At 38.6% G+C, this 19,475-nt stretch overlaps 1 protein-coding gene across 5 annotated transcripts in view; it reads right to left on the reverse strand.

The window, feature by feature from the left end:
* Positions 1-19,475, reverse strand: part of sema5ba (sema domain, seven thrombospondin repeats (type 1 and type 1-like), transmembrane domain (TM) and short cytoplasmic domain, (semaphorin) 5Ba) — a 167,265-nt gene that overhangs the window by 40,078 nt on the left and 107,712 nt on the right. For all 5 annotated transcript variants that reach the window (XR_007185294.1, XM_048193535.1, XM_048193537.1 and 2 more), the window contains 2 exons: positions 19,201-19,414; positions 11,121-11,406 (listed from right to left, as the gene is read on the reverse strand). Coding sequence is in view for 4 of the 5 variants with exons in the window: in XM_048193535.1 (XP_048049492.1) it covers positions 11,121-11,406; positions 19,201-19,414 (500 nt within the window). In the remaining variant the exon portion in view is untranslated. The remainder of the gene's footprint in view (positions 1-11,120; positions 11,407-19,200; positions 19,415-19,475) is intronic.

Below are 19,475 nucleotides of genomic sequence, written 5' to 3' on the forward strand. Positions count from 1 at the left end.
GGGGTTAACAATTAATCCTGTGTATTCATAAACTGATGTTTCACATTGTACATACTTAAACCCTGGGTTAACGTTCTTATTTGCGGTGACAATGTCACTGATTGGATAAACAGCACGCAACCTGTTTACATAGCTCTAGCATTGCGGATCCTCATATTGCCAACTGACCTATCGAGTTTACACTGAATGGACATTTCGAACTATAAAGGTAATGAAACGGTCTCTTCTTCACTCAAATTGTTGTATTTTCTATCAGCATTTGACATTTTTCCTCTCAAACACTGAATTTACTGTTTATATGCAATGCTCAATGTTTCCGTGACTGTCCAAAACAGGCAAATATGAGTACGCAATTGGTTGTCTTCTGCTAAGCATCTAGTTGTAACATTCAAACACTGCATCGTTTCACACTGTATAAGTTTGGCACCGTAATGTGGGGTTAACACCGCAAAAAAAAAATGGTGCTAACCCTGCTCCGGAGCAGGGTTTCATAACCCCGGGTAAAAAGCGGTGCTAAACCCAATTACAAGTGTGAAACGTTCCTTTACCCGGGGTTAAAAGCTGTGTTTAGAACGATGATAACCCATGATAAGCACCGTGTGAAAGGGTTGAGTAGATCACATGGCTATTTAGATGTTAGGTCACAGGTTACACACATGATGTCAACTGAGAGGATAACTAAAATTGGGAAGTTATTCTTGTTACTATATTCATTATTTTGAGCTGTTGAGACCGCACATAAATGAGCAGCAATAACTGTGGTGGTAATGCCGGAGCCACAGACAGATGGGTTCATGGGCAGAGCTCCAGGAGGGGGACTCGGCCTGCCAGACGCTGGTGTCTGGCTTGGGCTCTTGTTATGTGGCCTGGTGAGGCATGGACTTGAAGAACATTCAAGCCTGGTTCTGCAGCTCAACTCTGGGGACTACATATGAGGGGTTCAACATGTAAAATTAGCGAGGTAAAGTGAGAGGCTCTTGGCAGTGCAGCTCAAAAAGCTGGTGCGCAGATGAAACATTGGCTCTAAACCGGTCAGCCCTAGTCTGTGAGGACAGAGCAGGCTCTGACAGGACAGCCAATTATCTCAAGCTATTTTCTCTCTTTCACTCTAACATTCAAAAGCAAGTCTCTGAAACTTTGTTATGAGACACAAGTTTATTTTATTTTACTTCTAGAGAATGAAAAAAGCTAGTGAGCTGCTTCCCTGCCAACTACCTATAGCTGCCGCCTTCACACAGCAGCAGAATACAATTGCTAGTCCTGATTCAGACTTCTAAATACAGTTACATTTACACACCATTTCACAAAAAACTTATTATAAATAAAAGTGTCACAACATTCTATAACCAAACTGACGGCATTAAAACTTCAGGACTCAGACCCGCTACTCATCTGCCACATCATACAGTGCAATATATTTTCCAAAGGTTTTAGAACCAGTTGCTTACGCTTTCATATTCAGTCACTAGTTTACGAATATATACAGGCCTGTTTACACCAAGGACAATAACTATATTGATAACTATAACTATAAAGTTTATAATCACTCTAAAATTCCTTTACAATAGAGAAGTCCATACCTTAACTCTAACAATAATGTCACAGGGGAACGATACCATTGAAATATACAGTGGCATGAAAAAGTATGTGAACCCCTTGCAGAATCTGTGAAAATGAGAATTATTTTAATAAAATAAGAGGGATAATAAAAAATGCATGTTATTTTTTGTTTAGTACTGTCCTGAGTAAGATATTTTACATAAAAGATGTTTGCATTTAGTTCACAAGACAAAACAATAGCTGAATTTATTAAAATAACCCCATTCATAAGTATGTGAACCATTGATTCTTAATTCAGTGTGTGGTTACCTGATGATCCACGACTGTTTGTCTGTTTTGTGATGGTTGTTCATGAGTCTCTTGTTTGTTCTGAGCAGTTAAACTGAGCTCTGTTCTTCAGAAAAATCCTCCAGCTCCTGCAGATTCTTCAGTTTTCAAGCATTTTTGCATATTTGAACCCTTTCCAGCAGTGACTGTAGGATTTTGAGATCTGTGTTTTCATACTGAGGACAACTGAGGGACTCAAACACAACTATTAAAAAAGGTTCAAACATTCACTGATGCTCCAGAAGGAAACATGATGCATTAAGAGCCGAGAGGTGAAAACTTTTGAATTCAAATATCAAGGTAAATTGTACTTAATTTTTCTGCCGGGAAACATGAAAGTATCTTCTGTTGGTTCCGAAGGGCAGTACTAAATGAAAAACAATGATATTTAAACAAAATAAGAAAAATTGTGACATCTTCATCCTGTTCAAAAGTTTTCACCCCCCGACTCTTAATGCATTGCGTTTCCTTCTGGAGCATCAGTGAATGTTTGAACCTTTTTTAATAGTTGTGTTTGAGTCCCTCAGTTGTCCTCAGTATGAAAACACAGATCTCAAAATCATACAGTCACTGCTGGAAAGGGTTCAAATATGCAAAAATGCTTGAAAACTGAAGAATCTGCAGGAGCTGGAGGATTTTTCTGAAGAACAGAGCTCAGTTTAACTGCTCAGGACAAACAAGAGACTCGTGAACAACCATCACAAAACAGTCGTGGATCATCAGGTAACCACACACAGTATTGAGAATCAATGGTTCACATACTTATGAATGGGGTTATTTTAATAAAAAATTGTTTTGTCTTGTGAACTAAATGCAAACATCTTTTATGTAAAATATCTTACTCAGGACAGTACTAAACAAAAAATAACATGCATTTTTTATTATCCCTCTTATTTTATTAAAATAATTCTCATTTTCACAGATTCTGCAAGGGGTTCACATACTTTTTCATGCCACTGTATATAGTTTGATTGGAATATCCCATTATACCAATCCCACTTCCCATGGGATGAGGCCTATTCAATTCAAAAAGACTTGAAATGAAAGCGTACCAAATCTGCTTAAATTCTTAATTTTACACAACACTTGTGTCTTCAGTAATTTGGAAATTATTCATTCAACTCCTGTAAGCTTGAGTATGTACAGTACAGGACAATCTGAAAGTCCTGTTAGTAAATTTTCTGCCAATGTTTGAATGTAGCTTACAAGTAGGGTGAATTCAGGTTGATCGTGAGACTTATCCCAGTCATCTTAAAAAAAAAAAAAAAAAAAAAACAAAACTGTCCCAATCAACCTGAATTCAACCTACTAGTCAAAGTCTCACTAAAAGCAGGAGCTAGATAATTAACTTGAGTACAATGGCAAACACAGTGTTTGCATGTTTGAACAAGGTTTATAGTAGGTACACATACTGTACATACATAAAAATGCATGAATGCACTGTCTGGTCAAATAATGCATACAAAAGCTAAGTCACTGTGGCATTTACTGCATTTATGCTTGTGCAGATGTGACTTTCACACATATGATGGTGCAGTTTTAAAAGCTGTTGAGGTGTGTAAAAAGTAAAGTTTGGTCCTATAACCCTTTGGAAAGTCACCTACTCTAACAAATCCGACGACACGCTCGGTATAACACGCAGCATATGGGAATGAAGTCTTCTCACTGTGAGAGCAGATGACTTCGGAGCTTTCCAAGCGACACGTACAGTAGATCACATGCTTATTTAGATGAAGTCATGTTGAGTTATGGTGACAGAATAGACAATATGTCAAAAAGCACAGGGTCATTTGAGGTCATCCAAGAGGTCTGATTTAGACCTAAGTAGGACAGTACTCAAGGGGAAAAGGAAAAAAATAGAAAAATATATTACTTCAGTGTTTCAACCTCAGTGAATACCTGCATCGCAGCAAAAAAACAAAGAGCCAACTCAGCAACCTTCCACAGCCAGGACTGAGGCAAGATTATTCATTAATATTTTTACAGCATAACAATATCTGCCCTTGTAAAAAAAAATGTGCACTCAAGCATTTGTTTAAAAAGAGTATTAATTATCAACATAAAATAATTTCATAGTTCATACATCTGTGTACTTAATTTATTATTTTATAATTAAATATTCATATTAATGAACGTTTATGCAATATTTATATTCAAAATTGATTTGTGTATTGATTTTACAGTTATAGCACAACATCTTCAGTTTCAGAAAGATGAAAAACAACAGAAAACAGAATCCCTTAATACAATCACCTTCATACATCGACACGAAAGACATATGCAAGGAATAAACTTGAAGCGAAGATTCCTGCTATGGGGTACAAAAAACTCATTTCAAGGTGGATTTTGTCATGCTGCATCACAGTGAGGGAAAAGATACACTTGGTTGGTTGTTATTCTGTATTTGTTGTAATCCAGGCATGAAAGTGTGTGCATTCATGATAGACGTATTCATTCACACCCGCGGATCTGTTTTCCAGAGAGGTTGTCTGTCATCGTATTTAGCGCCAAAAGGTCTGTTCCACCCTGTTAACCTGTGGGTCATTGACAAAATTGAGGGTGATAGCTATTCCTTCAAAAAGTTAATTAAAAAAGCAGAAAATAACTATAAAAAAAAAAAGAAGAAACCTCTTCAAACACTTTGAAATGTGTCTCCATAAACATTTACTTCTTCCTCATACCAAAATGTACAATAGGTCAGGAGTGGCTAAATAAAGGAATATGTACAGTCAGCCAGTCATTTTGTAAAATAAACCAAGAAAGGGTCATGAGGAGCTAATAAATTAATCCTAAATTTAATTAGATGAAAAAAGAAACAGCTGAGTATTACCTGAGACATGAAACTCGCAGATTCAATTATCCAGTAAAATTGTCATTATACAAAAGATTTGACCACACAATGCTGTGATTGACCAATAAGAATCAGAAGAGCCATGCAATAGGTTTTATAAAAGCAATAAGAGAAAGAGAAACAGTGAATTTAGCACAGTTAAGGCCATTACAGAAACCCTTTTAGAAAACCGAGGTAAAATCTCTGCAAAGTGCAACCACTCATGACTTATTGCTTTTATAAAATGCAGCAACAGCAATTTAATAAAACATACCGATGGTCAAGTTAAATTTATGAACAATAATAATCATAAAACAGCTGAGGAGACTGCGCCAAACACCGAAAAGCTAATATATCTGTTACTTTGGTGCATAGGTAAAAAAAAAAAAAATCAAAAACAGGTAAAGAAAAGAAAAGGCCTATAGTATATAATATCCATAAAAAAATAATAATAAATAAATTAAAAAAAAGTCCATTACCTTGAGTAGCTTTTAACAATACATCTAAAACACATTAGATGGTTGTTACTGTCTATAAGCTCAGTGTGAGGACATATACTGCTTTGACACCTTCAGCCAACTCAATGAAAGTATGTGCTTAGTCTGCCAATACCTTGGGACAAACTACTACCAACACTTTTCGGCATTTTTGGCTGCAGTCTTGCGTTCTGTCTCACTGCACTCCTCCCATGCCCACCCTCTCTGTTTTGCAGCCCCAAACCCCAGGGAGCATTGCTTAAGGTGTTCAATTTACCACAGACAGATGGAGACTCTGTTATTCTGATTGCATTACCATATTCTGTTCCTACTGGGGCAGTGAGCGAAAGGGGACAGGAAAAGAGACAAAACAGAAACAGAGATAAAATGAGTGGGAACGAGAGAGATAAAGTATGAAATATAGGGAAGGAGAGCAAGAGAGGTAGTATTGAAAATTATACTGTATACTACTACTTGCTGTATATTTGAAAGGAAGTATGCATACAGTCCTAAGGAGCTCCTTAATGGACATGATGGTGGAAAAAAAATATGAGATGGGAGGAAAAATAATAAGACTTCTCTCGCAGATGTTTTGTGTTCCCCCCGAGAAACTTTTGGGTTCACTCACAAAACGTTTTGCGTTCCCCGAGAAACTTTGCATTCGCTCGCAAAGCATTTGCGTTCCCCTGAGAAACTTTGCGTTCGCTCACAAAGTGTTTTCATTTCCCTGAGAAACTTTGAGTTCGCTCGCAAAACCTTTGCGTTCCCCAGAGAAACTTTGCGTTCGCTCTCAAATTGTTTTGCGTTCCCCAGAGAAACTTTGTGTTCGCTCGCAAAACCTTTGCGTTCCCCAGAGAAACTTTGCGTTCGCTCTCAAATTGTTTTGCGTTCCCCTAAGAAACTTTGCGTTCGCTCGCAAAGCGTTTTCATTCCCCTGAGAAACTTTGTGTTCGCTCGCAAAACCTTTGCGTTCCCCAGAGAAACTTTGCGTTTGCTCTCAAATTGTTTTGCGTTCCCCCAAGAAACTTTGCGTTCCCTCGCAAAGCGTTTTCATTCCCCTGAGAAACTTTGCGTTCGCTCACAAAACCTTTGCGTTCCCCTGAGAAACTTTGTGTTCGCTCGCAAAACCTTTGCGTTCCCCTGAGAAACTTTGCGTTCGCTCACAAAACCTTTGCGTTCCCCTGAGAAACTTTGCATTCGCTCGCAAAGCATTTGCGTTCCCCAGAGAAACTTTGCATTCACTCTCAAATTGTTTTGCGTTCCCCCAAGAAACTTTGCGTTCGCTCGCAATGCGTTTTCATTCCCCTGAGAAACTTTGTGTTCGCTCGCAAAACCTTTGCGTTCCCCAGAGAAACTTTGCTTTTGCTCTCAAATTGTTTTGCGTTCCCCCAAGAAACTTTGCGTTCCATCGCAAAGCGTTTCCATTCCCGAGAAACTTTGCGTTCGCTCGCAAAGCGTTTTCATTCCCCTGAGAAACTTTGTGTTCGCTCGCAAAACCTTTGCGTTCCCCTGAGAAACTTTGTGTTCGCTCGCAAAACCTTTGCGTTCCCCAGAGAAACTTTGCATTTGCTCTCAAATTGTTTTGCGTTCCCCAGAGAAACTTTGCATCCGCTCGCAAAACCTTTGCGTTCCGCAGAGAAACTTTGCGTTTGCTCTCAAATTGTTTTGCGTTCCCCTAAGAAACTTTGCGTTCCCTCGCAAAACCTTTGCGTTCCCCTGAGAAACTTTGTGTTCGCTCGCAAAACCTTTGCGTTCCCCAGAGAAACTTTGCGTTTGCTCTCAAATTGTTTTGCGTTCCCCAGAGAAACTTTGCATCCGCTCGCAAAACCTTTGCGTTCCGCAGAGAAACTTTGCGTTTGCTCTCAAATTGTTTTGCGTTCCCCTAAGAAACTTTGCGTTCCCTCGCAAAGCGTTTTCATTCCCCTGAGAAACTTTGCGTTCGCTCACAAAACCTTTGCGTTCCCCTGAGAAACTTTGCGTTTGCTCTCAAATTATTTTGCGTTCCCCCAAGAAACTTTGCATTCGCTCGCAAAGCGTTTTCGTTCCCCTGAGAAACTTTGTGTTCGCTCGCAAAACCTTTGCGTTCCCCAGAGAAACTTTGCGTTCGCTCGCAAAGCGTTTTCATTCCCCTGAGAAACTTTGTGTTCACTCGCAAAACCTTTGCATTCCCCTGAGAAACTTTGCATTCGCTCTCAAATTGTTTTGCTTTCCCCCAAGAAACTTTGCGTTCGCTCGCAAAGCGTTTCCATTCCCCTGAGAAACTTTGCGTTTGCTCGCAAAACCTTTGCGTTCCCCTGAGAAACTTTGCGTTTGCTCTCAAATTGTTTTGCGTTCCCCCAAGAAACTTTGCATTCGCTCGCAAAGCATTTGCGTTCAGCAGAGAAACTTTGCGTTTGCTCTCAAATTGTTTTGCGTTCCCCCAAGAAACTTTGCATTCACTCGCAAAACCTTTGCGTTCCCCTGAGAAACTTTGTGTTCGCTCGCAAAACCTTTGCGTTCCCCAGAGAAACATTGCGTTTGCTCTCAAATTGTTTTGCGTTCCCCTAAGAAACTTTGCGTTCGCTCGCAAAGCTTTTTCATTCCCCTGAGAAACTTTGCGTTCGCTCACAAAACCTTTGCGTTCCCCTGAGAAACTTTGCGTTTGCTCTCAAATTGTTTTGCGTTCCCCCAAGAAACTTTGCGTTCCCTCGTAAAGCGTTTTCATTCCCCTGAGAAACTTTGTGTTCGCTCGCAAAACCTTTGCGTTCCCCTGAGAAACTTTGCATTCGCTCTCAAATTGTTTTGCGTTCCCCCAAGAAACTTTGCGTTCGCTCGCAAAGCGTTTTCATTCCCCTGAGAAACTTTGTGTTCGCTCGCAAAGCATTTGCGTTCCCCAGAGAAACTTTGCATTCGCTCTCAAATTGTTTTGCGTTCCCCCAAGAAACTTTGTGTTCGCTCGCAAAGCGTTTTCATTCCCCTGAGAAACTTTGTGTTCGCTCGCAAAACCTTTGCGTTCCCCAGAGAAACTTTGCGTTTGCTCTCAAATTGTTTTGCGTTCCCCCAAGAAACTTTGCGTTCCCTCGCAAAGCGTTTTCATTCCCCTGAGAAACTTTGCGTTCGCTCACAAAACCTTTGCGTTCCCCTGAGAAACTTTGCATTCACTCGCAAAGCATTTGCGTTCCCCAGAGAAACTTTGCGTTCGCTCTCAAATTGTTTTGCGTTCCCCCAAGAAACTTTGCGTTCCCTCGTAAAGGGTTTTCATTCCCCTGAGAAACTTTGCGTTCGCTCGCAAAACCTTTGCATTCCCCAGAGAAACTTTGTGTTTGCTCTCAAATAGTTTTGCGTTCCCCCAAGAAACTTTGCATTCGCTCGCAAAGCGTTTCCATTCCCCTGAGAAACTTTGCGTTCGCTCGCAAAACCTTTGCGTTCCCCTGAGAAACTTTGCATTCGCTCGCAAAGCATTTGCGTTCCCCAGAGAAACTTTGCGTTCGCTCTCAAATTGTTTTGCGTTCCCCCAAGAAACTTTGCATTCGCTCGCAAAGCGTTTTCATTCCCCTGAGAAACTTTGTGTTCGCTCGCAAAACCTTTGCGTTCCCCAGAGAAACTTTGTGTTTGCTCTCAAATTGTTTTGCGTTCCCCAAGAAACTTTGCATTCGCTCGCAAAGCGTTTCCATTCCCCTGAGAAACTTTGCGTTCGCTCGCAAAACCTTTGCGTTCCCCTGAGAAACTTTGTGTTCGCTCGCAAAACCTTTGCGTTCCCCTGAGAAACTTTGCATTCGCTCGCAAAGCATTTGCGTTCCCCAGAGAAACTTTGCGTTCGCTCTCAAATTGTTTTGCGTTCCCCCAAGAAACTTTGCATTCGCTCGCAAAGCGTTTTCATTCCCCTGAGAAACTTTGTGTTCGCTCGCAAAACCTTTGCGTTCCCCAGAGAAACTTTGTGTTTGCTCTCAAATTGTTTTGTGTTCCCCCAAGAAACTTTGCATTAGCTCGCAAAGCGTTTCCATTCCCCTGAGAAACTTTGCGTTCGCTCGCAAAACCTTTGCGTTCCCCTGAGAAACTTTGTGTTCGCTCGCAAAACCTTTGCGTTCCCCTGAGAAACTTTGCATTCGCTCGCAAAGCATTTGCATTCCCCAGAGAAACTTTGCGTTCGCTCTCAAATTGTTTTGCGTTCCCCCAAGAAACTTTGCATTCGCTCGCAAAGTGTTTCCATTCCCCTGAGAAACTTTGCGTTCGCTCGCAAAACCTTTGCGTTCCTCTGAGAAACTTTGTGTTCGCTCGCAAAACCTTTGCGTTCCCCTGAGAAACTTTGCATTCGCTCGCAAAGCATTTGCGTCCCCCAGAGAAACTTTGCGTTCGCTCTCAAATAGTTTTGCGTTCCCCCAAGAAACTTTGCGTTCCCTCGCAAAGCGTTTTCATTCCCCTGAGAAACTTTGCGTTCGCTCACAAAACCTTTGCGTTCCCCTGAGAAACTTTGCGTTCGCTCACAAAACCTTTGCGTTCCCCTGAGAAACTTTGCGTTCGCTCACAAAACCTTTGCGTTCCCCTGAGAAACTTTGCGTTCGCTCGCAAAACCTTTGCGTTCCCCTGAGAAACTTTGCATTCACTCGCAAAGCATTTGCGTTCCCCAGAGAAACTTTGCGTTCGCTCTCAAATTGTTTTGCGTTCCCCCAAGAAACTTTGCGTTCGCTCGCAAAGCGTTTTCATTCCCCTGAGAAACTTTGCGTTCGCTCGCAAAACCTTTGCGTTCTCCTGAGAAACTTTGCGTTCGCTCTCAAATTGTTTTGCGTTTTGTTTTGTGAACGCAAACTTTCTCGGGGGAACGCAAAACGTTTGCGGGAGAATGCAAAATTATACTAAACATTTTTTCTCCAGTAGTGATAAAGGTAAAGGTAAAACTTTTTATTCAGCCACTAGCAGACAGTATGCATACAGTATTTTCTGGTATACTTCGACAAAAATGATACTTTACATTTATATATTTACTAGACGTTTTAATCGAAAGGAATGGACAGGTGATTCTTTCTAAGGATAATATCTCTGTGCTGCAATACTGGATAAGTATTGGATAAAAAAGATTTTGTTGCATATTGCCTGATGAATCGGTTGCTACATATAATATGCAATAAACAGTGTGTAATGTGAAGTATGCAGAAGGTGAGTATAAAATTTTGAACAGCAAGATATGGATATAAAGAGAAAGAAGTGATTGAGGACAGAAAAATATGAAGATTTCATAAAATATTAATTAAGAAAGTATGTGAAAGCTGCAACTGTCACCATTTCTAGCTACTAGCTTACCTAATATATTCAATTCATATCCTTAAATACTTTTTAAGCAAAGTGACTTGTAATTAAGGGCAAAAATATGCTTGTTAATCTAGCGCTAATTTATTTTCTGTTCAACACATTCATGAACTACTCTCTAAGGCCTTCTCACATTTCTTGAACACACTGAAACAGACTCGTTTCACCTCATTTCTTAAGTTCAGGTGTAATTCAAATTGTTCATCCTGACAAATGATATTCACAGTTATTTGTTTTTACAAAGCACAAGTTTCCCCACACGTTCACTTCTTAAGTGTGTATATATTTGGACATAATATGTCTATCAATATATGGGAAAGTGTATATTTCAGATGCCATAATTTGTCACTATAAAACTTTTTCATTCAGTATTTTTTTATCTTGTTTTCCAGTAAAAATATCTAAACAACCTTAGAAACCTCACTAAATGTTGTTAGACTTATCCTTTAACATAAAATATATAAATACATATATAATATAAATAATTATTTTTCATATTTATTATATACATATATAAATATATTAATTCATATTTAAAATTAAAATAGTTTTAGATGGAGTACAGCATGTCACACCTCAGCACTACAAAAGTACTACATGTCACTCAATCAACTACACAAAATGATGCTGTTAACTAAACTTACACATTGGTGGTGAAGATGCCGTAGATGAGGTCCTGTTCGGGCAGGTAGAAGGTGCTCTGTAGTTCATTGTAGTAGAATGGGATCTCTCCCGACCGTGAGCAGTTGAGTCTGGCCTTCGTGAAGGTGGTCCACGTGTCCTCCAGCAAGAAGCGGCCTCCTATGTCGTTCTTACACACGCGTGCCACCCGTGAATACACCGTTTTACCGCAGTCGTGCTCCACTGCGTTTTCCCTCAAGAAGAAGAAGGTGAAAAGACCCACGTCGTAAGCCGAGATGAAGTGAGGCTCTGAGGGGGAATGAAAACGAAGTGCTGCTAAAGACCTTATGGGTAAAACAAGCATTTCAAACAGCAGGACTCTCAGCAATGCAGCATAAAGTCGCCAAATCAATTATTTTCCTTCCACAGCAAACTGGCCTGCATCCCTTTTCCTTAAATTTCTTAGTTCCACTCTTTCTGAATATACGCTTAGAATATCCGCAGAAAACTGCGTGCAAAAATGCTTCTGAATGCACAAAGCTGTCCCGTCGGTCCAGGTGGCACTGGTCTGGATTGCATTAGTCAGAGTTAATATTGCATACTCTGAATAATGTCTTACCCCTAAGGCCTGTTTATTCCCCAGCCCATCCAGTAATGCATGCCGTATATTCACCTGTAAATAAGCATGACTATAATAACTGCTGGGGCCATCGCAGCAGTTTACGAAAATGAAATTACTATGCCGTGAAGCCCAGGAGAGGCATCAATAGCCATAACTGTTTTTGATTCAATTTTAAACACAATAAATACCAAATCTCAGTGGACACTGATCCAGAAACAGCCCAGAGAAATTTCAACGTGGATAAAAAAAAAAAAAAAAAAAAAAAAAACACAATACTGCTCTATCTGCACAAACTACGGAAGCCCTGAACCGCATGGTGAAAAAAAAAAAAAAAAAAAAACTTGGTAGGGAGGAAAAAAAAAATCGAAAAGTTATCTCGTTATTTCAAGATATTAAGTCGTTATAACGACATAATATCTCGTTATTTCAACATAATAAGTCGTTATAACGACATAATATCTCGTTATTTCAACATAATAAGTCGTTATAACGACATAATATCTCGTTATTTCAAGATATTAAGTCGTTATAACGACATAATATCTCGTTATTTCAACATAATATCTCGTTATAACGACATAATATCTCGTTATTTCAACATAATAAGTCGTTATAACGACATAATATCTCGTTATTTCAACATAATAAGTCGTTATAACGACATAATATCTCGTTATTTCAAGATATTAAGTCGTTATAACGACATAATATCTCGTTATTTCAACATAATAAGTCGTTATAACGACATAATATCTCGTTATTTCAACATAATAAGTCGTTATTTCAACATAATAACTCTTCATTATCTATCAAGTATGATAAAGGACGTACACTTATCAACGTCCCCAGTGGCGCAACGCTAAAGTATTGAACCGCCAGTATAGCTTTTACTGCGATCGCCGCGGTTTCGAATTCGCCTTTTGCCGAGTTCGTTCTTCTCTAGTTTCACATTACATATCAAAAAAGGCATTTATTTTCAATAAAAATTAAAACTATGTTATAAAAGTGCAAGTAACCTGTATAACGAGTGTTTAATAACATTCAAAGTATTTATTGGGCAGGGTTAGCAGCATGTTCGATATTACCCACTAGAGGGCAGAATAAGACAGGGAATCAATTAAAGAACGCAATAGTTATGTTGAACTACTGTTACAAGTTGGTGCTCCAAAATCCCAGAGGTTTATCATGAGAATTTGCGTTCATCCCAGGCTAACCTTTATTGAGGTTAAATTTATTAGACCATAGTAAATAAAACAATTTACAGTGCAAATGTCAGGGGTGTCAAACTTACAGCCCGGTGTCCAATCTGATTTGAACTATAATAAAACATAGAGATGCACTAGTCCAGGGGCCAAAAACGTTTTTTACGTTTTTTTTTTATTATTATTCTGGGCTTGCAAACAAACTGCTTTGTAATATTTTCTAAAGATATAAAAATCAAAATAGGTGCTAATATATTGAAATAATAGGACACGGAGTGTCTATTTACAGTAAGTGCAAATAGCGTCCCTTGTTGACAAACACTCTTTACAGTATAGCTCCAATGTCTGGTTGGGCCACTGAAGTTTAAAAAGGGACAGTTGTAATTCGATGTATTCAGTGGCGTAACAATAGCATGAAGGGTTTCAGATTTTGGCTTTTACAGCGATCGCTGCAGGGTCGAATCAGCATTTTGCAGAGCTCACCCAATAAAAGAGCTCACTCCTATTTTCTCATCATATACATTTTCAATAAAATGAAAATAATGTTCAAAAAGTGGAAATAAAATGTGAACAAGTGTTTAATAATATTAAAAGTGTTCATTGAGTAGGGTTGGTGGAAAGTGGAGGGGTTTTATTCTCCCAATAATGCAGCATCCATTTAATAATTTTAATAAATATAATCACTCTATATGATATTATTGCATCCTGTACAAAAATACTGAGGTACAAATAGTATCTGCCAATACCAGCCTACAGCATCTAAATACTATTTACACTTCTTGCAAAGAACTGATAGGCTACTTTTACATGGTGTCAATAGAATATATCGCTATTTTCTCCTAGTATAAATAGCATATCGTGAAAATGCTGCTATTGTCATTTAGTATAAATAGGATGTCTAATAAATTTATGGTCTAATAAATTTAACCTCAATAAAGGTTAGCCTGGGATGTACGCAAATTCCCATGATAAACCTCTGGGATTTTGGAGCACCAAATTGTAACAGTAGTTCAACATAACTATTGCGCTGTTTAATTGATTCCCTGTCTTATTCTGCCCTCTAGTGGGTAATATCGAACATGCTGCTAATCCTGCCCAATAAATACTTTGAATTTTATTAAACACTCGTTAGGCAGGTTATTTGCACTTTTATAACATTGCTTTAATTTCTATTGAAAATAAATGCCTTTTTTGATATGTGAAGTGAAACTAGAGAAGAACGAACTCGGCAAAAGGCGGATTCGAACCGCGGCGATCGCAGTAAAAGCTAGACTGGCGGTCCAATATTTTAGCATTGCGCCACTGGGGACGTTATCACGGGAACGTCCTTTATCATACTTGATAGATAATAAAGAGTTATTATGTTGTTATAACGACTTATTATGTCGTTATAACGACTTATGTTGAAATAACGAGATATTATGTCGTTATAACGACTTATTATGTTGAAATAACGAGATATTATGTCGTTATAACGACTTAATATCTTGAAATAACGAGATATTATGTCGTTATAACGACTTATAATGTTGAAATAACGAGATATTATGTCGTTATAACGACTTAATATCTTGAAATAACGAGATATTATGTCGTTATAACGACTTATTATGTTGAAATAACGAGATAACTTTTCGATTTTTTTTTTCCTCCCTACCAAGTTGTTTTTTTTTTTTTTTCACCATGCGGTTCAGGGCTTCCGTAACAAACTGACTGCGACAGAATTATATGGTCGAAACTGGACTGGACCTTTGTGCATCGTACCATGTGCTGGTCCAAAAATCACAAAAAAGCACCATTAAATGTAACCCACATGACCGCAATATTCAATGCATTCATACAAAAGTTTTGTGTGGAAACCAAGCAGAAATTATTTCTTCTTCACTGAAAAAAAAAAAAAATTATACTTTTATTTCAGATTCATATCATTCCTTTTAGAAGGAATTTTTCAACAGAACGTACAATAATTTAACTGACCAGAGTCAGTTATTCTGCTTATACTACAGTTACCACACTTCAAGACCTCATGCTTTTGTGTGTAGGACTAATTCTTACGCATCTCATCCAAAGCCTACATTGCTAATTCCAAAATGTCATTTTAGAGCTAGTACCAGAGGTCTGAGCCACTGATAGCAGACTAATGCAGTTATTAATGCAGTTATTAGAAAGATTACCTGAGTCTGTGCGTCTCTCAACAGTGTTCAGCAACAGCGTCTACTAGTAGCGAAACTGTAAGTTTATCTACTCCAAGAACAGCACCATTATTACCTCACTTGCGATACATGTCATGTAGCTTTGAAGTTGCTAAACTATTTTACTGTTAAAATCATCAGAGCAGTGCTGACAACACTTTTTTTGTGCAAGTGTGTGTCCATACTGTATGTGTGTGTGTGTGTGTGTGTGTGTGTGTGTGTTTGAGTAGGAGAGAGAGTGGAAGAAAGAGAATGCCATTTTTTGTCATTGATGTAGGCTGCATGGACTTTTAAAACAACTCAAATCATTTGGCAAAGTGATATAAAAATGTAATGCGGTCAAGACCTGCCTAGAACTACTTTAGCGTGCGTTTCCCTGCAAAAAAAATAATAGCACACCTTAGAACGTTCGTCAACCAATCAAATTAAAGCATTTAACAGCCCCGTAGTATAACATGGTATTAACACCTGATGCCATCCCAGTATTTTGAGTGAATAAATGATGACTTTTCACTAACAAAAAGTAATATGGCAATATGGTATTTTGGATATGGTATCAGGGTAATGCCACATCTTTTTGGACATGTACCACAATAGTCTCATGCTTTTTTGGACATGTATTTGAAGTACCTGGTACCATCCAAATACACTAGTATATGAATATGTATCATATTACATGGTACACAAGTTCCGTGTCATTGGCAATTCATTGGCTAATTGTACCATTGTACATATTGAAAGAGGTGAACTTTAAAAAAATGATTCAATTCTCTGTCTAAATGTATTTACGGAGGATTGATGATACTGTAAGTTTCAATCATAACTACACTTCCTCACAGATCAGAGAGACACAGTGAATACCAATACTGATGCATTTAGGAACTACAACAAATACTTCTCAGTGACTGCACAAACTAATCAAGTCATTTTGCTAAGCTGGAATGGGCAGGGTGTGAGTGTGCTGATTTCTGTGGGACTGAACTTGACAAACGGTATTTTCTTTCTGCCATGCTGAACGTAAATACTGCCTCATTTCCACACCGCCACTCCATCAGGGGTCCCTGTATGTGTGTGTGTTTATCTGTGGGCCGCAGTCAGGAGAAAACACTAAGCTGGGAACTGAATTATGAGTCCCAATAAGCTCCAGAGGAGAGAGGCATGTTCTAATAGCCCCGCTGTTGGCGATGATGATATTTCTCATTGAATCAATGCTGTGCTAAAACAATATCACATCTCACTTAAGGTCCGACCTCACACAGGCCCAGTGTTAAAAAAACAAAAAAACATTTAGTCAGCAGCACCTGGCACAACTGGTAAAATAACAGGGCGGATGGATTCGATTGTGGACCCTTGAGGTTCATGCTGTTCTTCACAGAACCCCAGCTGAGAAACAAGTTTTTAATTCACACTTCATCTCCACTGAGTCTGCATCCAGCTAACACACGATTGAAAGGTTAGCAGTTTTACTTTGGCTGTGCTGGAAAAAGTTATATTTGAAGAGAGAGTTGTGCAAACTATTAATGAACAGCTTGATAATATTGTTAACCTATTAGCCAAATAGCTACTTTAGCTACAACAGCCACAAAAAGCGCAAACTCACAACTCATGTAAGTTGTATATTTCCTGTTTCATTTTGAATTATGCGACGTTAAAGGTGCCCTAGATTATGTTTTTAAAAGATGTAATATAAGTCTAAGGTGTCCCCTGAATGTGTCTGTGAAGTTTCAGATCAAAATACCCCATAGATTTTTTTTTATTAATTTTTTTAACTGCCTATTTTGGGGCATCATTATAAACGCGCAGATTTTATGCTGCGGCCCCTTTAAATCCTGTGGTCCACGCCCACAGAGCTCGCGCTTGCCTTGAATAGTGCCTTAACAAAGTTTACACAGCTAATATAACCCTCAAAATGGATCTTTACAAAGTGTTCGTCATGCATGCGGTATGCATGCGTCAGATTATGTGAGTATTGTATACTGTTATATTGTTTACTTCTGATTCTGAATGAGTTTGATAGTGCTCCGTGGCTAACGGCTAATGCTACACTGTTGGAGAGATTTATAAAGAATGAAGTTGTGTTTATGCATTATACAGACTGCAAGTGTTTAAAAATGAAAATAGCGACGGCTCTCTTGTCTCCGTGAATACAGTAATAACCGATGGTAACTTTAACCACATTTAACAGTACATTAGCAACATGCTAACGAAACATTTAGAAAGACAGTTTACAAATATCACTAAAAAATATCATGTTATCATGGATCATGTCAGTTATTATTGCTCCATCTGCCATTTTTCGCTATTGTTCTTGCTTGCTTACCTAGTCTGATGATTTGGTTGTGCAGATCCAGACGTTAATACTGGCTGCCCTTGTGTAATGCCTTTTATAATGTTGGAAACATGGGCTGGCATATGCAAATATTGGGGGCGTACATATTAATGATCCCGACTGTTACGTAACAGTCGGTCTTATGTTGAGATTCGCCTGTTCTTCGGAGGTCTTTTAAACAAATGAGATTTATATAAAAAGGAGGAAACAATGGAGTTTGGGACTCACTGTATGTCATTTCCATGTACTGAACACTTGTTATTTAACAATGCCAAGATAAATTCAATTTTTCATTCGAGGGCACCTTTAAAGAAGTAAAATAGCAATTCACCCTGATTTCAAGCTTTCTTGTGTTGCTTTTATTCAAATATGGTCAATATATGTGTCCTTAGACTGCAGGTACTAAATGTGCATACTTCAATAATCTCACTTTTTGTCTTTCTCTCTCCTGAAGTGTGAACCTACAGTGGAACTGCAGGCCGACTAGGTGACGTGAAGCGTTGCAGCTGCAATTTCACCCTCTCTCGGCCATGAGGAATAATTACACTGCTGGATACCTGAACCTTACTCCATTCCACCCAATTCTACACCTGCACCACCACCTCTAACTCTCTTGTCTATGTCCTTCTACTTTCACCTCAACTACTCTCTGACACATCCTTGGTGGAGCCTCACTGTATGACTTACAGCTCTGGCATCACAATTTTCTGCTTATTCTTTTTTGACTGGTGTTAGATGAATTTTCTGTCGGAAAAGGCACAGTGTCAGCAGCTGGGAGATTATTGACACCTTTTGACTTTTTGCAGGAAGTATGCTGAGTTTCGTTCGTCTCCATATTTGACTGGTTCCTACCCTGACAGGCTTGGGCTGCTCTAAAAATCTGCCTTAGATACGAAGAATGCAACTGTGAGAGTGTAGCTTTGCTTTTCTCGCTTTTTGTTGAAAGACAATCTACAACTCCATACCTAACAAAAGGCTAGATATGGTATAGAAACTTGTCATATACACATCAAACATTGACCAGGGTTATTATCGTTAACCAAAACTAAAACATTTTCATTGCTTGAAATAAAATAAATGTTTACTGATTACTCAAACCTATTTTTTTTTTCAGCTTGTTGCCAAGATTACATTCCCCATTTTCATTTAGTTTAAGGTGAAGCACCAAAAAAAAAAATAATAATAATAATAAATAAAAAATACTATCTAAACATTCAATAATATTATTATTAATAATAATAATAATGACAAAAACACAACAAAATTACTAAAACTTTAAGATTAAAGTGAAAACAGAAAATATAAAATAAAATCATTATTATATCGATACTAAAATAACATGTTTGATTGAAATCAAATTGAAATTTCATTTCTGCTTGTTTGATCACAGACTTTGTTCTCTTGACAAATGTGAGCACTTTGGGAAAATGTTGATATCTATACTAAAAAGAGGAGATGCATGTGAGATTTTTTAAGAGACATAGCAAATTTTAGTTTCAGGAGACTTCAGCAAAAAAGCATGGTTTGATTTCCATTTAATCTCGTTGTTGTCTAGGGGAAACAACTTGTTCGTATGTGGAGTGCTCTTACCAACTGAATAAAGTATCATCATTTTTCTTATAAAGAACACCATTTAGCAATTTGGCTGCATATAAGTAGGACAGAAAAAATAGAAGGGCAGCAACAGAAATGTTGAAACTTTCCAGACGATCCCTGGAATATGAGACTATCAGACATGAGATGATGAGATTAATGTACCATTAAGCCATTTGGAGTTGTACTGAGCGGTCCGCAGAGGCGGCATTCCTCCTAGGCTGCGGTAGATGACAGGGTCCCGGCCGGAGAAATCAATGACCGTGGCGGCGTACAGCTCTCCGCTTTCGGTCACCACAGCCGTCGAATTATGACGGGGGTCGTAGGGGCAACGGGCCACTCCATTCACCCTCTCCAACACTCTGCTCATGTTCCCTGCCTGAGAGAAGGATATGGCACGGATAACACACACTTCAATAAAAGTTCCAGTTGAGACCGCT

Source organism: Megalobrama amblycephala, linkage group LG6, assembly GCF_018812025.1.
Source record: "Megalobrama amblycephala isolate DHTTF-2021 linkage group LG6, ASM1881202v1, whole genome shotgun sequence".
Taxonomy (NCBI): Eukaryota; Metazoa; Chordata; class Actinopteri; order Cypriniformes; family Xenocyprididae; genus Megalobrama; species Megalobrama amblycephala.